Below are 23,856 nucleotides of genomic sequence, written 5' to 3' on the forward strand. Positions count from 1 at the left end.
CAAAAGCCGTTGCATTAGACCTTTTGCAACGCTAGCGGATGCAACGGTAGCCAGCCGTTGCAATAGGTCTTATGCAACGGTATTTTAACCCTATTGCAACGGATTTGAGCGTTGCATAAGCACCAAAATGTAGTAGTGAAGCGGTGGAGTACGAGATGTGCTTTAGGATGCAGAATAGTAATTGTTTTGATTGTAACAGTTATGTATTTTCTTTGAATCTGTGGTATGCAGATCTATTTTATTATTGTAGATGCCGTATGGCTGATTATTAATGAAATTGTTTTTCCCCGTCAAAAAAAAAAAAAAATATTGCAATATAAAAAGAAATATTTCAAACGTAAAGATTAAGAATAGACGTCCTAAACGAAATACGTAAAGAATAAAAAGGGACGGAGTAACATCAAAATATAACCACGAAAATTAATATATTAAACAATCAATTGACAACTAAATATATGATCACGTAGTAACAAGAAACTATCATTTTGTTTAAAATCAACAAACACTCAATTTGTCATACAACACCAAATAATATAATCGTATTTCAAGCTATCTAAATAGGCTAAAACAAAATTGAAATGAAATACCAAACTACGTCAATATGAACATTTTCCCTTAAGCATTTACCAACTCTTTAGTTTTCTAACATCATTTAAAATGTTACTAACTTACATAGTACTCCATAGTACTTATACAGTATAATCGAATTCTCTCTTTTTAAATTTCTACTTCCTCCGTCTTTTAATACTCGCAACGTTTGTTAGTTTCACGCATGCCAATGCACAACTTTGATCATTTATATCTTAAATTCTCTTTATGCAAAAATTATAAAAAGTTGATATTTTGAAAATACACATTGAGACGACACTAACAAGATCCCACATGACTATGTTTTATCTTATATAAAAAGCACTAATAATAGTCAAAGTAGATTATATAAATAGTGGCAAAAGTCCAAACGTTGCGAGTATTAAAAGACTGAGAAAGTATTTTTTTATAGAAATCCGATGTATTAGCACACAAACCAGTAATTTAAAAAACAACAAAGGGACTCCGGCAGTCCAGCTACTTGCTCGCTTAAGCAAAACAAAAACAATAGTGAAACCTCAAACCAAACAAAAAGGAAAGAGCCGCATAGAATCCAAAAATAGTTGTTTGACTCGCACACTTTAAAAAATCAAATCAAAATTCAAATCACCCAAATTTTCTTCCTCAAAATTCAAATCCTCCATCTTTCTCTCACCCGATTCTTCCTTCTTCAATCCAATGTTCGCAAAACGCTTCTTACAAAAAGCCACTCATCATCATCATCATCATCATCATCAGGTAATCTCCAGCATTTCTTTTTCCAATTTCCATTATTTGATTGCTCAATTAAGAATTTAATCGAATTCATATTTGCAGATTTTTTTATACAAGTACTTTATTTGATATAATTAGAATCTGAATATGCTTGTCTTGTTGATTTGTTGAGCTTCCAATAGTTCTATTGTTCATACTGTATAGTTTCTATTTTACTCCCATTTTCGCTTTCACTAAGTCACTGAACATTTGATTCGATCAGATTGCATTTTTTTCATTTCAAGTGTAATTTTCTAGGGCATTGCTGAAAAATGAGCAATCTAATAGTAGATTAATTATGAAGAATTTTGTATGGTATGTCAGTGTATGATGTTGTGGACATGTAATGATTCTTGCTAACAATGCAGCAGGACATACCACATGGACATCTTAAGCCGACGGACTTGGATCCGCATATTCGAATTCACTTTGGCATTCCTAATACCGCTACGATTCTTGCTATTGATCCAATTCAACAGTTGTTGGCCGTTGGAACACTGTGAGTTTCAGAATGTTTTACCATGTTGTGTAGTCTATGATTATGATGATGCTTCGGCTTTTGTGTTTAGATGGAATTGTAGTGTGGCGGAGTCTTTTGGATATTGGGTAAAGTTAGTAGTTTAGATATTGTTCAACTTTGATGATGGGAATACACATATTAAAAACTTTGTATCATTTACATCAACTAATTTTTTGTTCTTGCGTTAGTGTAATTTGATAATTTCATACGAAGTAAGACCTAAAGCAATCTTATTTTTGAGAATTTGCAATTAATGTTGAAAGAGGTCACTAATTTGGAAAGAAGAAAATAAGTCACGAAGGGATGGAGATAGTCGAATGTGGATAGAGGGAGTATAATGTAGGGTGAGGGAAGTAGGTAATTTCTATGCTTCTAGCTTACTTGTGTTTCTTTTTAGGACGTAATTTTAGATAAAACAAAAAATTGGATAAAGTAACAATTTACAAGATGTTGAAAACAGAAATCATAAGAACTAAGCACTCAATATAGACACCATTGATGAATCCCTTACGGTATAAACAGACTGCCCAAAGAGAATTACTCCGTATATTGAAGAGAAAATACAGCTAACTAGCTTTTAGGATTAATTGTTTGAAGGAAATAGAAAATAGCTGGACTTAATCTATTTATACTAAATCGTCGCATTGCTAGCTGGACTTAATCTATTTATACTAAATTGTTGCATTGCTGTTACAACCAATCAGCATGCAACAATATTGGATCAGCCAATCATAAAACACTAACTTAAATGACATCTGTCATAAGCTGACAAAACAGAAAACAACATCCAACATTTCAGCTCATCTGTGTGCATGTACATCTTTCTTATGTTGTGCTGCTTTCTGTATAACTGTACGGATCAAATTGATCCAGTCCAAAATTCCCCCTCAAGCTAGGAATTATGCCAGTGAGGCAGTGACACCTAGCTTGGACAAGAGATCATTGAACCGAGGAGAGGGCAGAGCTTTGGTGAACTAACTGAGACTTAGTTGGAAAATAAGTGAGTTGTAGAAGCCCCTCTGGAACGGTTGTCCTGTGTAAAATGGCAGTCAATCTCTCTGTGTTTAGGCCATTCATGAAAAACCGGATTCTCTGACATGTAGATTGCCGACTGATTGTCACAGTGCAGAGTGACTGGCATTAAGTTTGTCACCCTTAGTCCCTCTAGTAATCTGACAAGCCAACTAAGCCAAGTAACTTCTGAATCTGCAGCAGCCATGGCTCTGTAGTCAGCTTCAGAGAAACTTCTTGAAATAGTTCCCAGTTTATTTGATTTCCAAGTTGCTGGTGAGTTTCCGAGAAGAAGAATGTATCCTGTAACTGACTTTCTTATGTTGGGGCAGGCCTGAAGAGTAAGAGAGTCTGAACCTCTTAGTAGAATACCCTGAGTCCCTGACCTTCGGTTCTTGCTACGTATCTGAGTACATCTTGTAAATCTATGGGGTCTAGGCAAATGCATAAATTGACTGATTGTACGCAAAACAAAGATCTGGTCTGGCACGTGTTAAAAATATTGAGCTTCCCAACCAAAATTCTGTACAATTCAGGCTTATCATAGACACTCCTTGATAATTTTATAGCTTTGTGTTGATAGGCAGTGGTGTTGCATCATGTTTTCAAAGAACAAAACCACTATCAGTCAATAAAGACTTGGTGAATTTCTTTTAATGTAAGGTTTACCCCATCAATTAGGTATCCAACCTCAACATATAAGAAATCATTCATGACTCTTAAACCTTTGACGCTAAAACTGCATCCAGATGCTTCTTCAATGCCATGATGGTGTTTAAATCATTCTCCGTAAGCAAAATGCCATCAAGGCATCAACATAAACTGCAGCCAATGTAATATGCTTCCCAATTCCCATCCTTCTTTATGAACAAGGAATAATCTTTCCTTGACTGTTCAAATCCCTGCTTCTGTAACTCCCCATGTAACTTGGAAAACCATTTCCCTGATGCCTGTTTAGACCATAGAGGGATTTCCTGACCCTGCGCACTTTGTTATCTGGATTAGGAATTCCTTCGGGTATTCTCATGTGTACCTCTTCATGAAAATCTCCATAGAGAGAACCATTGTTCACGTCTAGCCAAAATATTGTCCATTTCATGCTAGCTGCTAAAGCATTGTTCACGTCTAGCTGTATATAGTCCATTTCCTCCATTTCATATGAAGTAAGAACTAAAGCAATCTTATTCATGAGAATTTACGTTTAATGTTGAAAGGGGACAGTAGTTCTGAGCAAAGAAAAAAAGTCACTGCAAGGGCGCAAGATGGAGATTGTCGATTATGGATGGATGGAGGGAGTATAATGTCGGGTAAGGACAATAGGTGATTTATGCTTCTCGCTTACCTGTAAGAACTTAGGACGTATTTTTAGATTACAGTAAACAGTTGGATTAAGTAACAATTTACAAGAAAAGGACCTTGATAACCACAATCTGTAAGAAGACATTCTTTGAGACTAGGAGTGCAACAACAAAGAAGCTAAAGAAACCACATGATTCCAAATAAGATTTTGAATTACCTTATTCTATTGCATTTTTTAAAATTCTTAAAATATATGTTTCTGCTTACCTCCTTTAGACCCCTGAACAGCGTACGGACAGGGTTATAAGTGGTACTGCCGTATTGGCGACCTTTTCTGTATTTTTAATACTGATTTGGCTGGTTTTTCTCTGTTGCATGGGGGTTTCTTCCTGAAATTTGAATACTTAACTTTGTTGTTCTGTGTTGCAGTGATGGTAGGATAAAAGTGATTGGAGGATATAATATAGAAGCTCTTCTTATATCCCCAAGAGAAATTCCGTACAAAAATTTGGAGGTACTTTGACTAAGACTTCTATTCCTATGCAAAGCCTAGGGAATATAGGCCTTTTAATTTCTGGAAGACCTTGGGTGTTTTTATCCCTAGTGAACTGACATGCCAGTTATAACTTATGAGTTGTCATTATTTCAATATCTCTGTCCTTTTCGACATTTGACCTTATATCAAGACTTAAGAGTTATCAGTTTATCACATCAGCCTCCAGGTTACTGGTTTGGGCTGTTGGTATTACTCAACTTGGCCTGCAAATATTCAGCTTTGTAGAAGTGACTATACTGTAAGACATAATTTTTGTATGAAGTAGGATGATCAAATCTGGAAAAAAAAATGTCTTTACCCCCCTTAAAACACGTACGAAAGTCATGAATATATTCTTTCCAGCAGTTGCACCGTGAAACTGTTGCCTCATGCCCTGGGAAAAGTCTTTAATCTCCAAGATGTGAAATTTTAAAGAGACCGGAGGAAGCACCTAGCTTCTATAAGTTTAGTTGCTGTTAAACTAAATTCTAATAAGATACCTGCGTACCTCAGATAGTTCACATTATAAACTATGTATTTAACAAAGTTCTTTTCATTTGTATGTCTGCTGAATATTTTCTCTCGTATTTCCAGCTGAATGATGTTTTCCTGATTTATGGGAAAAATTAGACACTAAGATACTGTTTCAGGCTAAAGTTATCTGATTATGACAGCCACCTTGTGAGAATTCCTTCACTAGTGGGGTTTGGCAGGTCTCTTCCTGATTCATGAAGCCTTTCCTCTACCTGGTCAAGAGTCAAGACTAGTGAAAAGCGTATTTTGTTGCCAATTAAGTTAAAAGAAGACAGGTATCTGATTTCTAGTAGATGAAGCCGTTGCATAGGGGATCCTCTTTCAAAATCAGCATGTACTTAATTTGTATCTTTATCCACTTTTCTTCATTTCTCAGAACCAGAACGTTGCTAAACCGTGCTGTCAAATTTTCGAATTTTTTTCCTATTTGATATTGGTGATACTCAAATTGTTTCCCCTGCATGCGGAGCATGTTCTTACTTATGACTGCTGTGTACCCACCAATTAAGTCACCTGTGCGCTTTACCTACACAAGAAGGAAGGAGAATGGTATTTCTGGGATGGAGAATTGACTCCATTAGCATCTACTTGGAATTGACAATTCTATTGTAGTTTGCTTGCGGAAGAAGTGAGTGGAAATGAGGGATTTTTGTTAGAAAGTTAGTTATGCTTTTTTAGGGAATATGTAATTAGAAAAAAAAAGGAGAGGATAATCACTCAGAAATATTATGTAAGATGCAAAGTATTGAGAGAGACCAGCACAGTCAGCACTTGAAAGCTAGTGGTTACATTTTACTGAATATCAATACAGTATCTATCTTCTCCTTGCTTCCTTTTTCTCTTTCATCTGCAATAACTTCCTTCTTCTTTCTCATCTATCTTTCTCTTCTCTTTTTCTCAGAGAAACGATTTGTACCAATGACTAAGAGTCACCATTTGTAGGACTGAAGTTAACATATATGACATATCTTGTGAGTTTTGGTAGGGAAAAGAGAAGAAGTTGCTTTGCGAAATGTAGTGATGGAAATCTTGTGGTGTATTCGGCTAGAAACAAATGGTCGAACTTTTAAAAATGTTACTTTCCTGAGTGATTTTCTTTGGGTTAAAGCGACTTTGTTAGCTTTTTATGGGCTAAGGCAGCAGGGGCTTTCCCAAATTATTCTCTCGGGGAGATAAAAAGGAGTTGGACTAATCTCAGAGCATCTTTGTGAGGATACCTTGTCCTCTTTCTGTATTACCCTTTCTAAGTTTTATAAGATATTTTTTCTTATATAAAAGAAAAAAGAACATACACGAAATATCGAAAAAGGCCAATTGTCAAAAAAAATAAAATAAAAATTGAAGTATCGAAAAAGGTGACAGATGCAGAGGAACAATTGTAATAGGCACTGGTCTTGAATTGTGGTCCTTAGTGTGCATGTTGGTATGTCAATGTCCACTCCTCGACAATTTAGTTCGTTGTGGGTGCATAAGTCTCATGTGTGCATTGTGAAGAGGATGGACCTTATGCTTAGTGGCAGTTTTTGATTAAGAATTGACACTAGACTCCCCTTTGTGATGGGATGGCTCATTGATGGCTTGTTAATTAGAGATTGACAAAGGAAGAATATTGGAGCGTGTATCAAAGTTCTGCATAGATGTTTCTTCTCTTAAGACTGATAAATTTGTAAATCCTTTATGGGTGAATACTTGGTTAGCTCTCCCACTTCTCATGATCCTTATAGGAATACTTAACGCAACCTAATTGAGTTTCCTCGTACAAAGATGAGCTCGCCGTCATGCCTGGAGGATGTCAATGGGTTTCCATGTGACTGGGAGCCTCATGAACACTACATAGGAGTTGACAAACTTTGTAATCATGCATTAAATGGAGCATACTATCCTTGTCGACCTTTTGGAATGTGATAGCTCTAAGTAAAGGGGGTAGGATCATTATGATGGACGCGAAGCCAACTTGAGGTAGTATTGGGATGCTCCAGGATAGTCTGAGCAGTTGGCACGGAAGAATGGGGAAAATGTACATGCCTTAAGAGTTGGACTTATGATGTCACGAAGGTTTTCCTACTTAGCTAACGCCTAACGGGATTCCACCTTAGAGGAAAAGTTTCACTCTGATAGGTTGGCTGTTGGCCACCATGTGTCTTGATTATGTTCAAGCGTGTGGATATTGCCTGTTAAGTGTGAGAGCTGGAACACTTTTGAGATATGAGAGCAGAAAACAGGGATAGTTTATTTAGCATAAAGAGCTAGCACAAATCTATCGAATGAGTTAGGATGTTCATGTTTTTGGGGCCCTAATAGGGTCATCTCAAGACACCATGGTATTCAAGGTTTGAGTGATCAGGAAGCCTATAGGCGGCTCAAGCCTCAAGCGATGGGCCACGAGACATTGAATTTAAGACAGGATAGGCGGAGCAATATTATGGCATCATCATGATCAGTCTAGAGGGAGGATGGTGCTGCTTTGATATACCTTCTTGGTCGTACAAAACCATACAGGAGGGTTTAGGATAGTATGTAGCTAATTGCAAGTGTCAGTGTTTACCTCTCAGGACGTAACAAACACTAGTTGACTAAGGTTTGGCAAACCCTAGGGTTTGTTATGGACCATAATGAGTTGATGTTTCTAATTATTACTAAAATTATGGAATTTAAAGATAGATCTCTGCTCCTTGTTCTTCAAAACAGATTTGAACTACTTTTGTCCCTTTTTGTAAATTCATGTGGCCTGGAAGTTGCTACTAAAAAGTAACCTTTATATGATTTCATGTTTCCTGGAAGGAGAAAGTAATCTTCTGCCGAGATGTTAAGACTAAATGTAAAATTAAGATAGTAAATGATAATTGTTTATTGGAGTTCTGTAATATGGCTGAAAAATCTCATCCCTTTCTTTCTCTTTTTGCCAGTTTATGCAAAACCAAGGTTACTTGGTCGGCGTCTTGAATGATAATGATATTCAGGTGAGTGCTCATCATCTTTTCATGTTGCTGTCATTTTTTAGCGTTATCAACACCTTTCTGGACTTTCCATGGGGAAATTGTAAATATCACCTTTAAAAGCCTTCACTAGTTGTTAGAGGACGACTGCTCGAGTATTTTTTTTACCCTGATCTCTATAACAGATAGCTAGTTAAAATTAGACAAAACATACGTGGTAGACGAGTATTAGGTGGGTTGTCGCCTTGTCTGCACATTCTTATCAGTGACATTGGCTCATTGCTGAATGATAGGCACTGGAAATGCATCAAGGGTGTGGATTTATGCCATTTAGCATGAGATAAGCTAGAGGTGGAGTGGAATGGATCCTTTGGTTTTATCAGTGGGATTAGAGAATGTTTTTTCTTGGAATGCATGTTTTTTTGAAAATTTTAATTTCTTTTTGCCATGTTTATGAAATGAATGAAATTACTGATTTACTGCTGAATGCATCATCTTTTGTAATTTAGACTTAAATATTTCTTTACCCATATCATCGTTTTCAGTTTGTGTTTTATATTTAGTTCTATAAGTTTTAAGGAATAAGTCTAGTTTGACCATTTCCAAATTGAACTTGGAGATGCAATAGTTGATTAACGCAGGGTAGGCGGGTAGCCCATACGGAATACAAATTGAAGGCCCATATGACTCAAACTGATACCATAGAAAATTCAACTTGTCACAGGCCACTATTTGATTGAGGATGAAGAAACATGCATTATTTGGATTCTGTATGCAACTTCACATGAACTGGATAAGGTAGTTGTGAGAAAGGTAGATAGGCAAGTACAGTAACGCGATGTATATGCTTAAACTTGTAAATACTTAAACTGTGAAGAAAGATTAATGGTCCTTCCTTCTCAATGGATGCTTCGGATATTAAGTAGGATTTAGTAGTGTGATCCTTGGTAGTTGCAGTGATTGTATACCAGAAAGGCATTCAATACTGTACAACAGATAGGCCTCTGATTTTATTATGAGGCAATTGATTTTCTCAACAGCTAGGCCTCTGACATAACTGTACAACACTTCGGCCTAATGTTGAGGAGTAAGTGAGCCTTTTTGCATTCTTCATGCTGTACGAGGGTATATAAACCTTTATTTGTGTATACCTTATTTTAACAAGGATATAATGGATAGTTCCTTCGTTTTCAGGTTTGGAATCTGGAGAGCAGGTGCATTACATGTAGCATACAATGGGAGACTAATATAACAGCCTTTTCTGTAATTTCAGGTTCCCCGTTCATGTATAGCACCAACACTGACCTACAAAAGCATTATCTTAAATTTCATTTTTTTGGCTCCAGTCTTCAAATATTTTGTGAAACTTTGTCATGATTCACTATGTAGGTTAGTTGGGGATGAGCATGGTATGGTGTCTGTGTTGCAGTATAGTACCGAAGATGAAAGTCTTGTAGATACGCCGCATCATATTTCTCCAGATTATATATTTGGTGATTCTTCCCACTTATATTGATTTTCATTTTTCCTTTTGAGTAGTGATCATTATTCTGGTAGAGTGGTAGGACATTTTTGAAAGTTAGGGCATGTAATTTCAGATTGCGCTTGTAATTTGGCTAGGACCTAGTTACTTTTTGACATTGTGTTTCAGCTAGCTTTCCGTGTATAACTAGGTTGTGTTCCAGTCTGTTCATGTTGGAATGACAAAATGGCTTCTGCATTATTAATTCAATATTTGATCAGGGGTAGAGAATCTAATTCACTTAAATAAGCTAGAATATTTGTAGCTTGTTTAGTGATGTTTGACATTTATTTCTATAATTTATTTTGGATTTACATAGAGTCATGTTGCATTCTTTGCAGAAAAAACTGGCATCTCATTCCCTAATGATCAATCTGTTGTTGGACTTCTCCCTCAACCTTCTAGTTTTGGAAACAGGCAAGTGATTCTCTCAGAAATCCTCAACTTATCATGAAAAATAATAGGGAAATTCCATGTGGGGGCATTGTGTTTTGGACTTCTCATACAGTGGACAGGATTTTGTTTAAATTTACATGATGCCCGTTTCGTATTGATCACATTCATATGGTTTCTTTTTATTAGCTTCTTCCTTGAGACTGGTTTAGTTTTGCAAATTAAACATAGCCAAAACTCTCTATCGGTCTATCCTCTATCTTATGCCCTCCAAAGTTCTTTAAATTTATAAATGGTCACCAAAAAGATATTAATGAAAGGCTTGAAACAAATTGTTTGACTAATGAAACAGAAAAAGAGAAACTTTTTCCTATGATCTATCTGATATTGTCATCACGGACTCCATGGTAGTTGGAAGAGATTGAAGTTATCCGAATGGCTTAGTCAGGGAAAAAACTCACTGTTGACTTGTGTATGAATGAAACGCTTCCATATAATTGGTTGTCAAGACTGCAAGGTGCCATTTGAATTTTAAAATGTATGTTAACTATATCAAAAAGCACTAAAAACGAGGATACTGTTTGGAACTTCCCAAAAGATTATCAAAAGTGGCTTGTGAGAGACAAAAAGTTGTACTTCTCTGTTTTTTTGTTTTTTTGTTAAAGTACTTCTCTGTTTGTCTTAGCTAGAGAATTTTCTCCTACACAGTGCGGCAAGGAAACTGAATTTCCATGCAATCTGCGCATTCAGGACATAAATTTTTTAATACACGTCGTGTTTGTTTTTTACTGTGGTTACCTTGCAGGTTACTGATTGCCTATCAGTATGGGCTATTCGTTTTATGGGATGTTGTTGAATCTAAGGTTATAGTCTTGAAAGGTGACAATGATTTGCTTATAAAGGATCACCTATCTGAATCTCCAAGTAAATTAGCTGCTGATACACTTGAAGATGAACATGAACATATGAATGAGAAAGAAATTACTGCTCTCTGTTGGGCATCTTCAGTTGGCTCGATGCTTGCTGTAGGATATATTGATGGAGACATTTTGCTATGGAACATACCAAGAGGTGCTTTCTCCAAAAGTAAAAAAGCTGGTGTAACATGTGATGATGTTGTGAAGCTTCAATTATCTTCAGCTGAGAAGAGACTTCCTGTCATTTTTTTGTGTTGGGGTGAGAGCAGTATATCTCAAAGCAGCTGTGGTGGCCAACTTTTTGTCTACGGAGGCTGTGAAATAGGAGCTGAAGAAGTTATAACGGTTGGTTGTTTAAGTTATTATTTTCATTTTTTTGGTGATTTTCCTTGACTGTATGGTGATATTTCTGGGTTGTAGTGTTGTACCTTCCTTTTGTTGGTCCATATTTCTTAACAAAGTGTTTGCTATACTGCTATGACATATGAGCCTGTGTTTGTAAAATATTCTCTGTCGACTTGTTTGGATAGCCCAGAGGTACTTGGGATTCTTTATCTAGTTCAGTACTACTGTGCTTCTAGATTACACATATTTATTCGTGACTGTTAGTTTCTTGCTTTAAGTGAACGAGTAAATAACTGGGTACCATACATTTGTACATCTGCAAGGATCAAGAAATCATTGGAAAGTTCTGGAGGTGAGTGTCTAAAATTTTGCTGAAACAAAAACTTATTTTCTGGTATCAAATGAGTTCTTCTTTTTATATTTTTTTGGTAAGGATCTCTACTGTGAGAATCCTTGAAGAAAATTACAGATATCATCATTATCATTATCATTACCCCCATTGCCTCAAAGAAGCTCCGGCGAGAAGCGGGGTAAGGGGGGGGGGTCGGACGTACCCAGCCTTACCCCTGCAATTGCAGAGAGGTTGTTTCCAATTGACCCAAAATCAATAACGGGATGACAATGGGACGACCATCTTCTACTTCATGGAAAGGAAGCGAAGATGTTTTAAGAGCCATTTTGATTTAGTCCATTACATCCCACAGCCAAAAGAACAAATGAATCTTTGGCTCCATTTGAGATGGACAAAATTACATATATCCAACCCAAAAGTTCACAAGTTTCCTGTGGTGGATTGGTACTTTGGTAGGACAATAGGATATTTTGATGCGGTACAGTAAGCTGGTCTAGAGGCACATGAGTAGAGAGGTATGCTTTGGGGTTAGATTACGTCCTATTTGATATTCTTCAATTGATTCTTCTATCTTATCCTAGGGACTCTCTTGACATTTCGTACTCATTACTTCCAAACTGAATAGTTTTTGTAATGCTGATAGCTTCAATAAAAAGTATTGGGGCATTGGACTCAGATTGGTTTGTGATTCAGGCCTCTTTTTACACTTTCTTTGGTTGGATGTATGTTTGGGAGTTTTTGTATGAAGACCCTTTTTTTACACTTTCTTTGATTTTCATGTATGGCAGTCCGGCTATGAAGATCTGTTTTTTTATATTCCGTAAATAACTCTTTTTTCTTCGTGGGTTCTGACAGGTAGTGAGTCTTCAATGGTCTCCTGGCATGGAGACGCTACAAAGTGTTCGTCGTGTGGACTTCTCCCTCATTGGGGCCTTCGCAGATATGGTTTCATCATCAGTCCTAGAGACAGAAATGAAGAGCAGCTTTGATGGCCTTTTTGTATTGACTAGGCCGGGGAAGTTGCATTTTTATTGTACCGAGAGTTTGTCGGCTTTACTTTCTCAGACGGAGAGAAAATCACCTGTATCCGGTACAGAATCTCCTGTGGTAATTCCCATTTCTGATCCTCAAATGACAGCTGCAAAATTGAGCTTGCAGCCTTCTGATGGGAATTTGGCAATGTGGCTTTCAGAGGTATTATACAGTGTAAAAATGGTCAATAGGGGAGTCTCTCAGATTCTTTACTCCAGCATTTATTTTTTTGCTATTAATTGTAGATGGCTTCAGATTGTTTGACACTGAATCCAGCTGAAGGGAGAAAGTGGCCACTGACTGGGGGTGTACGAAGGGAAATAACCTCTTCTGAAGAAATTCCACAGAAAATGATCTACATAGTTGGCTACCAAGATGGATCTGTCCGAATTTGGGATGCCACGAGTCCAACATTTCAACTCGCTTCCACTATAAAAGGTCAGGTTAGTGTTCCATCAAACTTGATGTACGTGTTTATCAGGTAGAGTATGTGGATGATGAACCTTGATCATCGGTTTTCTAGTTAAAGCTGTTATTGATTATTCTCAGGTGCATGGTATAGCAAATGCTGGTTCAAATGTTTCTGTAACAAAGTTAGACTTTTGTGCATCAATGATGAATTTGGCAGTTGGCACTCACTGTGGTGAGGTGGGAATTGGTTCTCCATCTTCAAGATGACTAGTTAGCCGTTCAGTATCTATCTTTGGTTTTCACCTTGCAATTACGTTGTTTTAGGTCCGTGTATACAGCCTAAATAATGATGCTGTTGGAACAAACTCAACAAAGCTTCACTGGATTAATAATTCTGAACGTACTGGTATGTAGTGTATATTTGAAAGCATTGCATTTAAAGATTTAAGTTTTCCATATAATATATACCAAATATTTAGTGTTGGTATTTTGATCTTCTTAAGCATAGCTGACTGGCTACATGTTATCCGTAGTCTATGATGTACCATCACAGAAGGGCCCTAAATGCGGAGCTGTTTTCTCCTTGGTGAATTCTCCAGTGCAGTCACTTCAATTTTCTACTTCTGGAACCAAACTTGCTGTGGGATATGAAAGCAGTCATGTCAGTAGCTTCTTTGCAAATACTTATATACTTGTATTTATCAAGACAAATAGTGTTTAGCTAATTGGATGCCATTTTTGTTCTTCCTCCCACCTCCATTAGTTATTGTTTTAGTTTATGATCAAAATGACTCTTTTTATGCTGTCTTTCAGGTAGCAGTTCTTGATATGATCTCGCTGTCAGTTTTGTATTCAACAGATTCTGTAGCCAGATCTAAATTTCCAGTCATTTCAGTAATTTTAAAAGAATTTTCAGATGCTCATGGCTTTAGTAGAGGGTCAAAGCATTTAGGGCCAAAGAATATGGAACAGCCTGGAGAAGAGCTGTTGTTTACCATAACCCAGGATGCAAAAGTCAGTGTTGTTGATAGCAAGAGTGGAAGTTCTATCAGCTCCCGGTCATTTCATCCCAAGGAGCAGACAGCAATCAGCATGTATGTTTTAGGCAAGTGATAAACATCCACAGAAATAATGGTTGTTATATGCCTTTCTCTGTTTAAGTTTTGTCATTTAACTTGGGCTTGAATCTTAGAAGGCAATTGTTTCACGTCTGCATCATTGGAGCACCATGATCAGTTAAATAAGGAAGCCAAACTCCTAGATGAGCCTAAGCAAGATGTTTCCTCAAAAAGAGGTGACTTGAAGGATACCGAACATCTTTTCACGGATGAAGAGAGGTTGTTGGATTCTCACTTTTTGCTTTGTTGTGAGAACTCATTACGCTTATACTATACCAAATCCGTAATACAGGTAATACAATAGTCTACTCCCTACCTATTTGTTTATTGTGTATAATCTTTTACCAGGCTAACCTTTAATCATTGAATCTAGGGTGAAGATAAACCAATTTGCAAGGTGAAACTTGCAAAACCTTGTTCGTGGACTTCCATTTTTAAGAAAGATGACAAGGTTGTTGGTCTTATCTTGGTCTACCAGTCTGGGGACCTTGAAGTTAGGTATAAAGCCAAAAAGTGCTTGCTTACAACTCCCCCTCCCCGGCTCTCCCCCATGTGGCCCTCTAGGCTGTTATTTTTTAGCCTTGAAAAGCTTGCTTAAAGGCCTTTGTCATGCATTACCCCTGCAGATCGTTTCCTGATTTGGAGATGCTGGCAGAAAGCTCCTTATTTTCAGTTTTAAGGTGGAATATGAGACCGAACATGAAGCTTGCGAGTTGTACAGACAATGGGCAGATCTGTCTGGTAATATATTTTTGTGTCGTAACAATCTTGGAAAACGGCTTGTGACTTGTAATTTAAAAATTGTTAATTTTTCACCCAACACTTCTTTGCTAGCTACTTTCTAAACAATGATTCACTGACTCAGATATCTGATCTTCTAATCATTGCAGGCAAATGGAAGTGAATTGGCGTTTATCTCTTTGTCTACTTATGAAGTTGACACAAGGTCCTACCACGGTCTATTGTATCTGGCAATTTTTTCAAACTAAATATTTCATAAGGAAATGTTGACAAGTTCTCCACTTTGTTAAATTTTAGGTTTGTGAAATTTTTGCCTTCGCTTCATGATAAAGTTGTGGCTGCTGCTGCTGATGCGGCAATTTCAGTCTCCATAAAACAGAAGAAACATGTGAGACTAAGCAATTTGTGTTTGCTATTTATTTTCTCATGTTGATTACTTATAGTACCTCTTTCTCCGTTGTGTAGTGACTTTGTTTGTGACAGGCTCCTTCTGCAGGTATTATTGGTGATATTGTGAAAGGCTTAAAGAAGGAAAAATCAAACAGTGCAAAAACTCCTGGTTGTCACTTGATTAAATTACGGGAAGTTTTTTCAAGGCCTGTTGTTCCTGATTCATCTATAGCCACTGTAGAAGAAAAGGAAGAAGAAGAGCTTGACATAGGTACTAGTCCCCCCTCCAATGAACATGTTGAATGCTTAATTGTTCTTTTGGTTTCTGTTAATTAATTTTCATTTGTTATGAATCAGATGACATTGAAATTGACGAACCAGTTATGGTGGCTTCAACTTCATCCCATCAAGGTAATCTTGACGAGTTTGGTGTGCAGAAAAGCCAATTTTGACTTCTATGAGGGATAGGCATATCCTATAGTCCTGTACCTCTTAACCATATGTTTGCATTGGCATTGCAGAGAAGGGAAAAACAACAAAAACAGGAGACAGGTTATTTGATGGTGTTTCTGATGACCTAAAACCCAGAACAAGGACGACTGAAGAAATTATGGCAGCATATAAGGGGACAGAGGTAATTCGTTGGATATTATTTCACTTTTTGAAGCCCTTGGGATCTCTTTTCCTCCTGTTAGTCCTCTTTTATCCTTGGGGGTGTTAGTCCTCTTTTCCTTGGGGGTGTTAGTCCTCTTTTCCTTTGTTACTCTATGTATATCCTTTGAAGGTGCTATCTGTTTAATTATATACATCCAAGCTTACGCCATCTAATGGATATACTGTTTCAGTATGCGTCTGCAGCAGCTGAACGTGCAAGAAACAAGCTTTTAGAACGCCAAGAGAAACTCGAGGTAATATTAAGTTTGACCAACTTTCAGTTAACATGTTGTATTACTTGACAGAAATGGACTTTAAGGGAGGAGTGTCTCTCTCCTCCTCTCTCCACTTGAATTTAAGAGTTGAATTGCAGTAAAATATAGATAAACATCCTGCATAGTATATTATATTGAAGACACTCACATCTGTTGCCCGTAGCCAAGAAACCTCCAAAACAGAAATATATATTGTCTCTCCACATGAAAAGTTATACTTCCTCCACTTCATAGTGATGTTCTAGTTTCTACTTTTCACGTTTACCAATTTTATATCATTTATCTCTAATTATACATTAGTTAAATTATAAAAGTTTGATATTCTTAAAGTACGCATTGAGACGCATCAAACAAGACCCCACATCTAATATGTTTTGGCTTATATATTGAAAAGAATTTACAAGATTATCTTCAATTGTGAAATAGTGTTAAAGATCTGAATTTGAACATCATTACGGAACAGAGGGAGTATAACCAAGCAAATTTTGCAATTTTGATGTCTTTCTTTATTAAGTAAAGGAAATAAAATTTTTGATAAAAAGCTCAAGAATCTACGTGAGCTATGAGTTTGGTGTGAAAAGATCATTGTGCAGACGTAAAATTTTTCCATGAAATACTCTGTTGTCCGATCAGTTGGTTTCCAGTTTCACAACACATCTTATGTAGCAATCTTTGAATACATGAATAACTCCTGCCAATCTTTTGATCAGAGAGTCAACCAAAGATCAGAAGATCTGCGTAATGAAGCTGAAAATTTTGCATCAATGGCTAATGAGCTTGTAAAAACAATGGAAAGTAGGAAGAAAAAGTGGTGGAAGATATGAAGTTGACATGCCAAGCTTATTTATCTCGTCATTTTGTCGCTTTGGTTTGACATTCTTAACCTGTGGAATACAAGAGGGTACTTGGAAGAACCACCTGTTCAGAATCTTGCATCCAATGTTAAAAGAAAATGAGTGTGGAAGATGTTTTTGTACAGGTTTCCGTTGAGTTTGGGTTGGTTCCAAACAAGTGTACAATTATTGTATACAATGTCCAGTTTTGTAAACGTGTGTCCAGTTTTACAATTATTGTATACAATGCCTTTTTTTCTTTAAATCTTGTGTCCATCCTCATTATTTTGGGAGGAGAAAGTACTGAAAACTTTGCTCGAGATTGATGTAAAGGTCCATTATTTTGGGGGGTTTTCCCCTGTTCATGAGCAAAATATCAAGATCCATAAAAAATTCCAGGAAATGGCAAATCATACCTTTTGTATTTTTGCATGTTACATTGATCTCTAATCTCATTACTCTGTATTTCATAAGAGTTCAAAGCATTTGCGGTTACCAGATCACTGGAGCAAAACCAACCTGGGAGTATCTGATTCAATTATTGTGAATTCATCGCTCTGATTCAACAGTAAAATCTTTTGATTAGGGTGAAATAGTTTTGGAAGACTTGCTCACTTGAAGACTTGAAGTCTTAAGGCTGCTGCTTTCTTCTTGCTTCAACACTTCAAATTTCAGGTTTAGATATATTGGGAATTACTGGAAATGAAAGGTTACAAGGCTTATAGTTTCATACTTTCAAATAATTTATGGGGTTCCCTGTAAGACTGTACTGTAATTGTATATCCACAGTGTCACACTGTCATGGTCGCAATAAATCTGATGAAGCCTGATTTTAGGGATGTAAGCATTGCAGGATAAGCAGATACCATCCAACACTATTATTGCTCATTTGATGAGCCAATTAGGGTTCAAAATTAACTCCATTCTAATCTTTGAAGCACCACAATGCATACATGCACCAAAACCCTAAGCTTACATGACACAGGATGAAAAAAATATAACCGCCATGCTATAAATTAGAAACTGCAGTACAAGTCAAGATTCCAAATCCGATTACATATGTCAGATAATGACTATCTTCATGTCCGGTACTGTAATCAAAATTTACATATGCAAAAAAAGCACCGGTTGGTAAAATTTATCAGCTAACTGAACCAGGATAGGGTAAGGTTTTCTTTTGTCTCCATGACTCTCCTTCTCTGGTTCCCTTCTTCTTCCAAAATCAGGTGGGAGTGTTTCAAGACCATAAATTTGCCCCGGCACCATCCACAAGTTTAGAGCCAAGCCTTTTGCCAATAAGGTCCTTCAATTCAATTTCACCTGGAAACCTTTGCATTCCCAACTTTGAAAACACCTACATTTGTACAATACATACAAAAAAGATGAGCAGCGATCACAAAATTTCACATGCCAAATGCAGATTCGATATTTCAGTCATTTTCACTCGGCAGAATTTTACAACGCTGATCCAAAAGAGGCTTCGTTCTCTTTAACTTAGTAATCAGTTTCAGCAATAAAAGTTTTGATGGGTAAAAATTGGTTTCAAACGGTAAAAAAAAAAACAAAACAAAAGAGAAGAGAAGCAACGAAACTAAGTTTTGATCAGTAAAAAACCATTTTAGTTTGCAAACAGTAAACAATGGTTTTAACAAGGAACAATCAGTTCAGTTTAGTGCCCGGTACTGCACAAAGCTTCAAATTAGGTATGAGTATAATTGAATTCATCAATTTACAACATAGTGAAGGACCCTCAGGCCTCAGCAGATCCTTAAATTTACTGCAAAAACTCAAGGCTTGCGGGCTTCAGGAGGAAATTTGGCCAAAAGGTCAGAGTGAAATGAAAAAAGGATGGGAAAACTCTTATATAGAAACATAAAATTATAGTGAACATCCAGACAACTTACCATTTCCCCATCAAGATACACTTCAAAAGCACCAGAGCTTTGTAGGTAAGACTGAAGGAAGTTCCCGAATAGCCAGGCTGCAGATATGGTTCCAAATCTATTGGCACGCAATGTGTAAAACCATGGAGGTGGAGACATTCCCAACCTAGGAAAGATCTGATCACCTGCCATTATCATGCCAACTACTCCAACTTGAGCAACAGGTACCAATTTGCTCAGGATGCGTTTTGGAGCAGGTGGTGGATAATTTGCAAGAGCAACATTAATTCCAGGAAACTGAGTCTCCAGCATATTCTTCATTGCCACGGCTGTGCCCCTAATACGGTAAAATAGTTCAATTTCAGAAAGATTATGGAGTTGCACGTATTTCCAAGAAAGATTATGGAGTTGCACATATATCCAAGCATACCCACGGTAGAACGATTAGATATTGGTTGAATAAATGTAGAGGTTTCAAAGGTTGGAATTCAAAGCTCACTTACAAGGGATAAAGGACATTGAAGCAGTTAGATTCAAGACATTCAACCAACAACAATCTTTACCTGATCCTCCTACCTATACACATCCAAGATTTATATCGAGACCATCTAAACAAACATCCATTTCCTTCAATAGTAAAATTTAACAATATATGATTTCTAAAACAAATATTTTTTTTCATCCTTTCAGGACCTTTCCTTAACTAAAGCTTATCTCCTGAGAGATTATTCCTTGCAGCTGGGACAATATGTGCCTAGTATTATGTTTCATTACAACAATAAAATATCAATTAGCTAAACATCCCTCCTCTCTTTTATTTTAAGAGAGTTTCTTCGGCATTCAAACAAATTATGACCCCCCCTACAATAATCCCACAGCTTCAAAGTTTCTAAATATTGTTATAATGACCATGTATACCACTAAGCATATGCAGATAGCACGAGTTCCGAAACCAGTTTATCCCTTAAACCAGAAATTAATTCTTATGTCGCAGCTGAATAAAATCAGTATTATTCCATGCTAACTCATAACAATCCTATGATTTGGATGAAAGTACCATCAAGTAGCTCTTGCTAGATAAAATCTCAATCCACAATAGGACCATTCCATATTGCTGAAAATACCAAATTGTACCAATGTCTTAAATAGTAAAGCGTGAAATCAGACTTAGTGTTCATCAAGAATCCACAAGTTAATGAACTTTTGGCTCACATAAAGAAACTGGCCAAAAGAATTTCCACTGAGATACCAAAGACCTTGCAACATATCTTTAAAAGGTTGTTCACACTATTAACGGGATATATCATAAAATAAAACTCAACACTTAGTATAAAGCATCCAAAAATGATAAGAGTTTGACTACTAACTAAAACATATATAGCCAAAGAAAATATAACGAGATTACTAAGGGCTTGTTAAGAATGACACGAGTAAAATGGGTTTGTAAGCGCATGTGACACTAGATAGAAACCAATGGAGGAACACTATCTTTGTGGACCAAGATAGACTCTTGGTTCATGCATCCGACCCCATCCTTGTGGGATTGGCTATGGTTCCGTTGTTGTATACTGCTTGAATTCTATATTTCTATGGGATTGTAAGAAAAATGGCTAGCATCAAGAACCTACTGCAACTGGCATGACTAATACTTGGAAAATTGCTAAGATATTTAATGAATTGAAAAAATTGGACCAATTAAAATTAAAAGATGGCACAAAAAATGATAGTATAATAAGTTTATAAAAGGAAAGATTCTCCCACGTAACAAACATTGTGAAACACCCTAAAAGGAATACGTAACAAACATAAAGAAACGGGGGGAGTAGTAAAAACAACGTGTTTATTATGCTTAAATTTTCTCATAATCTCATTTATTACTATAAATACAATGATTTTCAATCAGTCGGGTCCAAAACGGGTTCGGTCGGGTTTTGACCCATTACTTTTTGGGTTGTTCGGGTTCGGATAAAATCGGGTTACGGGTCACAAAATCTTGTTCAGGACCCATTATTTTCGGGTCGGATTCGGGTCGATTTTTGCCAGGTCTAATTCTATGGGATTGTAAGAAAAATGGCTAGCATCAAGAACCTACTGCAACTGGCATGACTAATACTGGAGGAAGTGGTTATTCAGTATTCATAAGGTAGTTCGCTCTCCAGAGATGAAGAGTACTCACAAAAGGCACTTGTTTGCAAGTTTTGCAGCAGCATAGACAAGACTTTTCCCCCTCGAATCCAAATAGACATATCAATTCATACATTCAGATATCCAAAATTGTTTTTTCCAGCATCCCTTTATAGATGTAACGTTTTTAAATCTCACGCTGCCTTTTTTGGCACTGCCTCTACTTTCTAAATTGAAAAGGAGGGTAAAGAAAAGTCCATATACCATATTCATTAGAACGACATGGTGAAGTTTTCTCGACCATCAAACAGTATTCACACTAAGTAATGATTAACGGCTTGGCTTATATCATTTGCAACATTGATGAATTTGGTTCCGTGAAGGCTGTGATGTATCCAAATTCCAAACCCCCAATTCAGAACTTTAGGAACCAATTTCTACAAAGAAGTTGTGAGCGACAACTACACCATCACAAGTTCAAACAACCTAATCTCCCTAGTTTCAAAAATGTACACATCCTTACATCAGATGAGCGATGTCACAACATGAAAAGACCCTATAAGTATATGATAATCAGCGAGGTACCGTATAAAAAAGTCAACCCGATCTCACTGTATGTCCATCTTCCTCCTCCAACCCCTGCAAACTTTCCTAATTTACTAAATTACATCTAAAGTCCAAACCATCCACGAAATGCAACTGCCTAATTAACTCATCTGACCGTATCAAATTGATATATCCTACCCGTATCACTCCTCCTCCCCCCTAATATTAGATAGAAATTGCAAACAAAGGGCGATTATACCACAATCGAAAAACATACAATCAAATATTATTATAATCATAAACAAGTGTGATTAAACTTTCACAAAATCAAAGGTTCAATTCAGCATCAAATCAAATCAAAACCCCAGAAAACAAAAAACCCAAAAAAAGAGAAGAGAATAATTACTTGTAAGAGCAAGAGGAGCAGAAATCGATAGTAACAGTACGGCCATAAGCAATAGAATTCGATTGCTGCAATTGATCAACAAACAAAAATCAATAAATTAAACAGATTGAATCAAAATCGAAGATTCGTAAAAAATAATAAATAGAGAAAGTGACCTGAGAAGGGAAATTTAGGGTTTGTTGGATTGGAGAAGAAGGTTTAGGAATATGTTGATGGTGATGATGATGAGAAGAGGGTTTAGGAGGAGGAGAAGAGAGAAAGAGGTTGAAGATGTCAGTGGAGAACAAGAACAGTGGAAGTCCAACTAGAAGAAGCTGAATTCGATCCATTGTCGCCGGAGATTTCCGATGACAGAAGTCAGAAGGGGATTTGGGTTTGGGGTTTTGGTTATCGATAGTCGATTACTCGATATTTGATAACAGACACCTTCTAAATTCTAATGATGTCTATTCTCGTAAAATGCTACTTCGCCACCGCAAATCTATTACTATGTACTTCCTCCGTATTTATTTAAGAGATACACTTGGTCGGGCACGAGTATTAAGAAAAAGAATTGAATAAAATTAAATAATAAAGCAACTGGGGTTGGGTAGATATTTTAATAAGTAAACAAGTGGGGACCATGTCATTTTGGTGCAACGCTCGGATTATGTAGGGGTGTGCACGATGCTCTTCGTGCACCTGCCCAAAAACGCACAAAAATAACAATAAAACGCAACAAACATAAAAATCGCAAAAAAAAAAGAAAAGAACAGAGAAAATAAATCAGAAAAGAACATTAACAAGTAAAGTAAAAGAACATTAGCAAAAAACCAAAAAGAACACTAATATTGACAAATCAGACAAAAGGTACAAATATAAAAGGCAGTTATATTTTTTCTTGTTCTTTTAAGTTCTGAAAATTTTCTTTTCCAACCAATTTACAGTATGTTCTGATTAAAAAATAAAACGACGAACCTTTGATGAACTTTAAAACCAGATTTATATTTTTTCTTGTTCTTTTAAGTTCTGGAAATGTTCTTTTCCAACCAATTTATGTTCTAATTAAAAAACAAAACGACGAACCTTTGATGAACTTTAAAACCAGACCTATATTTTTTCTTGTTCTTTTAAGTTCTGGAAATGTTGTTTTTCAACCAATTTATGTTCTAATTCCGTTATTTTATTTATCAAAAAATATTTGAAAACAACACTATAAATATGTATAAAGAACAATTGCTGATTCTAAAAAAAAACACACTATTTTGATGCCACAGAAATAGAAAGTTATAAGAAAAGAACATTAAAAATTAAAAAGAACATAGAATTAAGAACGAGAAAATTTACCTTAATCACCCGATGCACCTTCATCAACAGCATAAACCTCTTTGAATGAATAATAATAATAATAATAAAAAAAAAAAAAAGCGAAATTGAAATAGTATTCCGCTTAATAAACTAGTTTTTTGTAAACGTAATTCAATTAAAATCACATTTCAGAAAAAGAAGAAGGAGAAAATTTGTTTTGAACTTTCTCTCTCATAAAATCTCTCTTTTGTTGGGAGAAACTAAAAGCTCTCCTCTTTCTCTCTCAAGAATGTGTTTCTAAAATGAGAAGTTATGAATCCAATAGGAGAAATATTATATATATATATAGAAAATGAAAAATAAAAGAAATAAAAAAAAGAGGGGGAAGGAGAAGAAATACAAGCCATGTTCATGATAAGAACGGCGCACTTGTTTTTTTTTTTTTTTTTGG

The 23,856-nt window shown here is 36.3% G+C and overlaps 2 protein-coding genes across 5 annotated transcripts; one reads left to right on the forward strand and one right to left on the reverse strand.

The window, feature by feature from the left end:
- The first annotated feature begins 1,067 nt into the window (after window positions 1–1,067).
- Window positions 1,068–17,569, forward strand: LOC110794869 (uncharacterized). 4 transcript variants are annotated; one of them, XM_021999837.2, is made up of 24 exons: window positions 1,068–1,326; window positions 1,710–1,840; window positions 4,601–4,685; window positions 8,147–8,200; window positions 9,371–9,462; window positions 9,566–9,669; window positions 10,040–10,115; window positions 10,897–11,353; window positions 12,561–12,899; window positions 12,983–13,180; window positions 13,287–13,385; window positions 13,473–13,554; window positions 13,682–13,809; window positions 13,962–14,253; window positions 14,341–14,558; window positions 14,640–14,764; window positions 14,893–15,007; window positions 15,157–15,212; window positions 15,305–15,395; window positions 15,491–15,668; window positions 15,755–15,808; window positions 15,919–16,031; window positions 16,243–16,305; window positions 17,037–17,569. In XM_021999837.2, exons 1-24 carry the CDS (start codon window positions 1,267–1,269, stop codon window positions 17,148–17,150), a joined length of 3,324 nt encoding a protein of 1,107 aa, XP_021855529.1. In that variant the 5' UTR covers window positions 1,068–1,266; the 3' UTR covers window positions 17,151–17,569. The 4 variants fall into 4 exon arrangements, with proteins under 4 accessions (XP_021855529.1, XP_021855530.1, XP_021855531.1 ...); XM_021999838.2 differs by having other exon boundaries at window positions 14,344–14,558; XM_021999839.2 differs by having other exon boundaries at window positions 1,713–1,840.
- Window positions 17,570–18,146: 577 nt separating this feature from the next.
- On the reverse strand, window positions 18,147–22,560 carry LOC110794868 (selT-like protein). Its single transcript, XM_021999836.1, has 4 exons — window positions 22,274–22,560; window positions 22,119–22,183; window positions 19,064–19,379; window positions 18,147–18,513 (listed from the first exon to the last, which is right to left on the reverse strand). Exons 1-4 carry the CDS (start codon window positions 22,445–22,447, stop codon window positions 18,397–18,399), a joined length of 672 nt encoding a protein of 223 aa, XP_021855528.1. The 5' UTR covers window positions 22,448–22,560; the 3' UTR covers window positions 18,147–18,396.
- Between the last annotated feature and the right edge of the window lie 1,296 nt (window positions 22,561–23,856).

The sequence above is a fragment of the Spinacia oleracea genome, chromosome 6 (assembly GCF_020520425.1).
Source record: "Spinacia oleracea cultivar Varoflay chromosome 6, BTI_SOV_V1, whole genome shotgun sequence".
NCBI lineage: Eukaryota > Viridiplantae > Streptophyta > Magnoliopsida > Caryophyllales > Amaranthaceae > Spinacia > Spinacia oleracea.

Bases quoted from the DNA above. Each gene is read 5' to 3' on its own strand.
- LOC110794868 (XM_021999836.1), bottom strand. From the start codon at position 22,447: ATGGATCGAATTCAGCTTCTTCTAGTTGGACTTCCACTGTTCTTGTTC. The intron at 22,184-22,273 runs GTCACTTTCTCT...GATCAATTGCAG, and splicing joins CCCTAAATTTCCCTTCTCAG to CAATCGAATTCTATTGCTTA. The intron at 19,380-22,118 runs GTAATTATTCTC...TTACCGTATTAG, and splicing joins TGCTCCTCTTGCTCTTACAA to GGGCACAGCCGTGGCAATGA.
- LOC110794869 (XM_021999837.2), top strand. From the start codon at position 1,267: ATGTTCGCAAAACGCTTCTTACAAAAAGCCACTCATCATCATCATCAT. The intron at 1,841-4,600 runs GTGAGTTTCAGA...TCTGTGTTGCAG, and splicing joins TTGTTGGCCGTTGGAACACT to TGATGGTAGGATAAAAGTGA. The intron at 13,555-13,681 runs GTATGTAGTGTA...TGTTATCCGTAG, and splicing joins TAATAATTCTGAACGTACTG to TCTATGATGTACCATCACAG.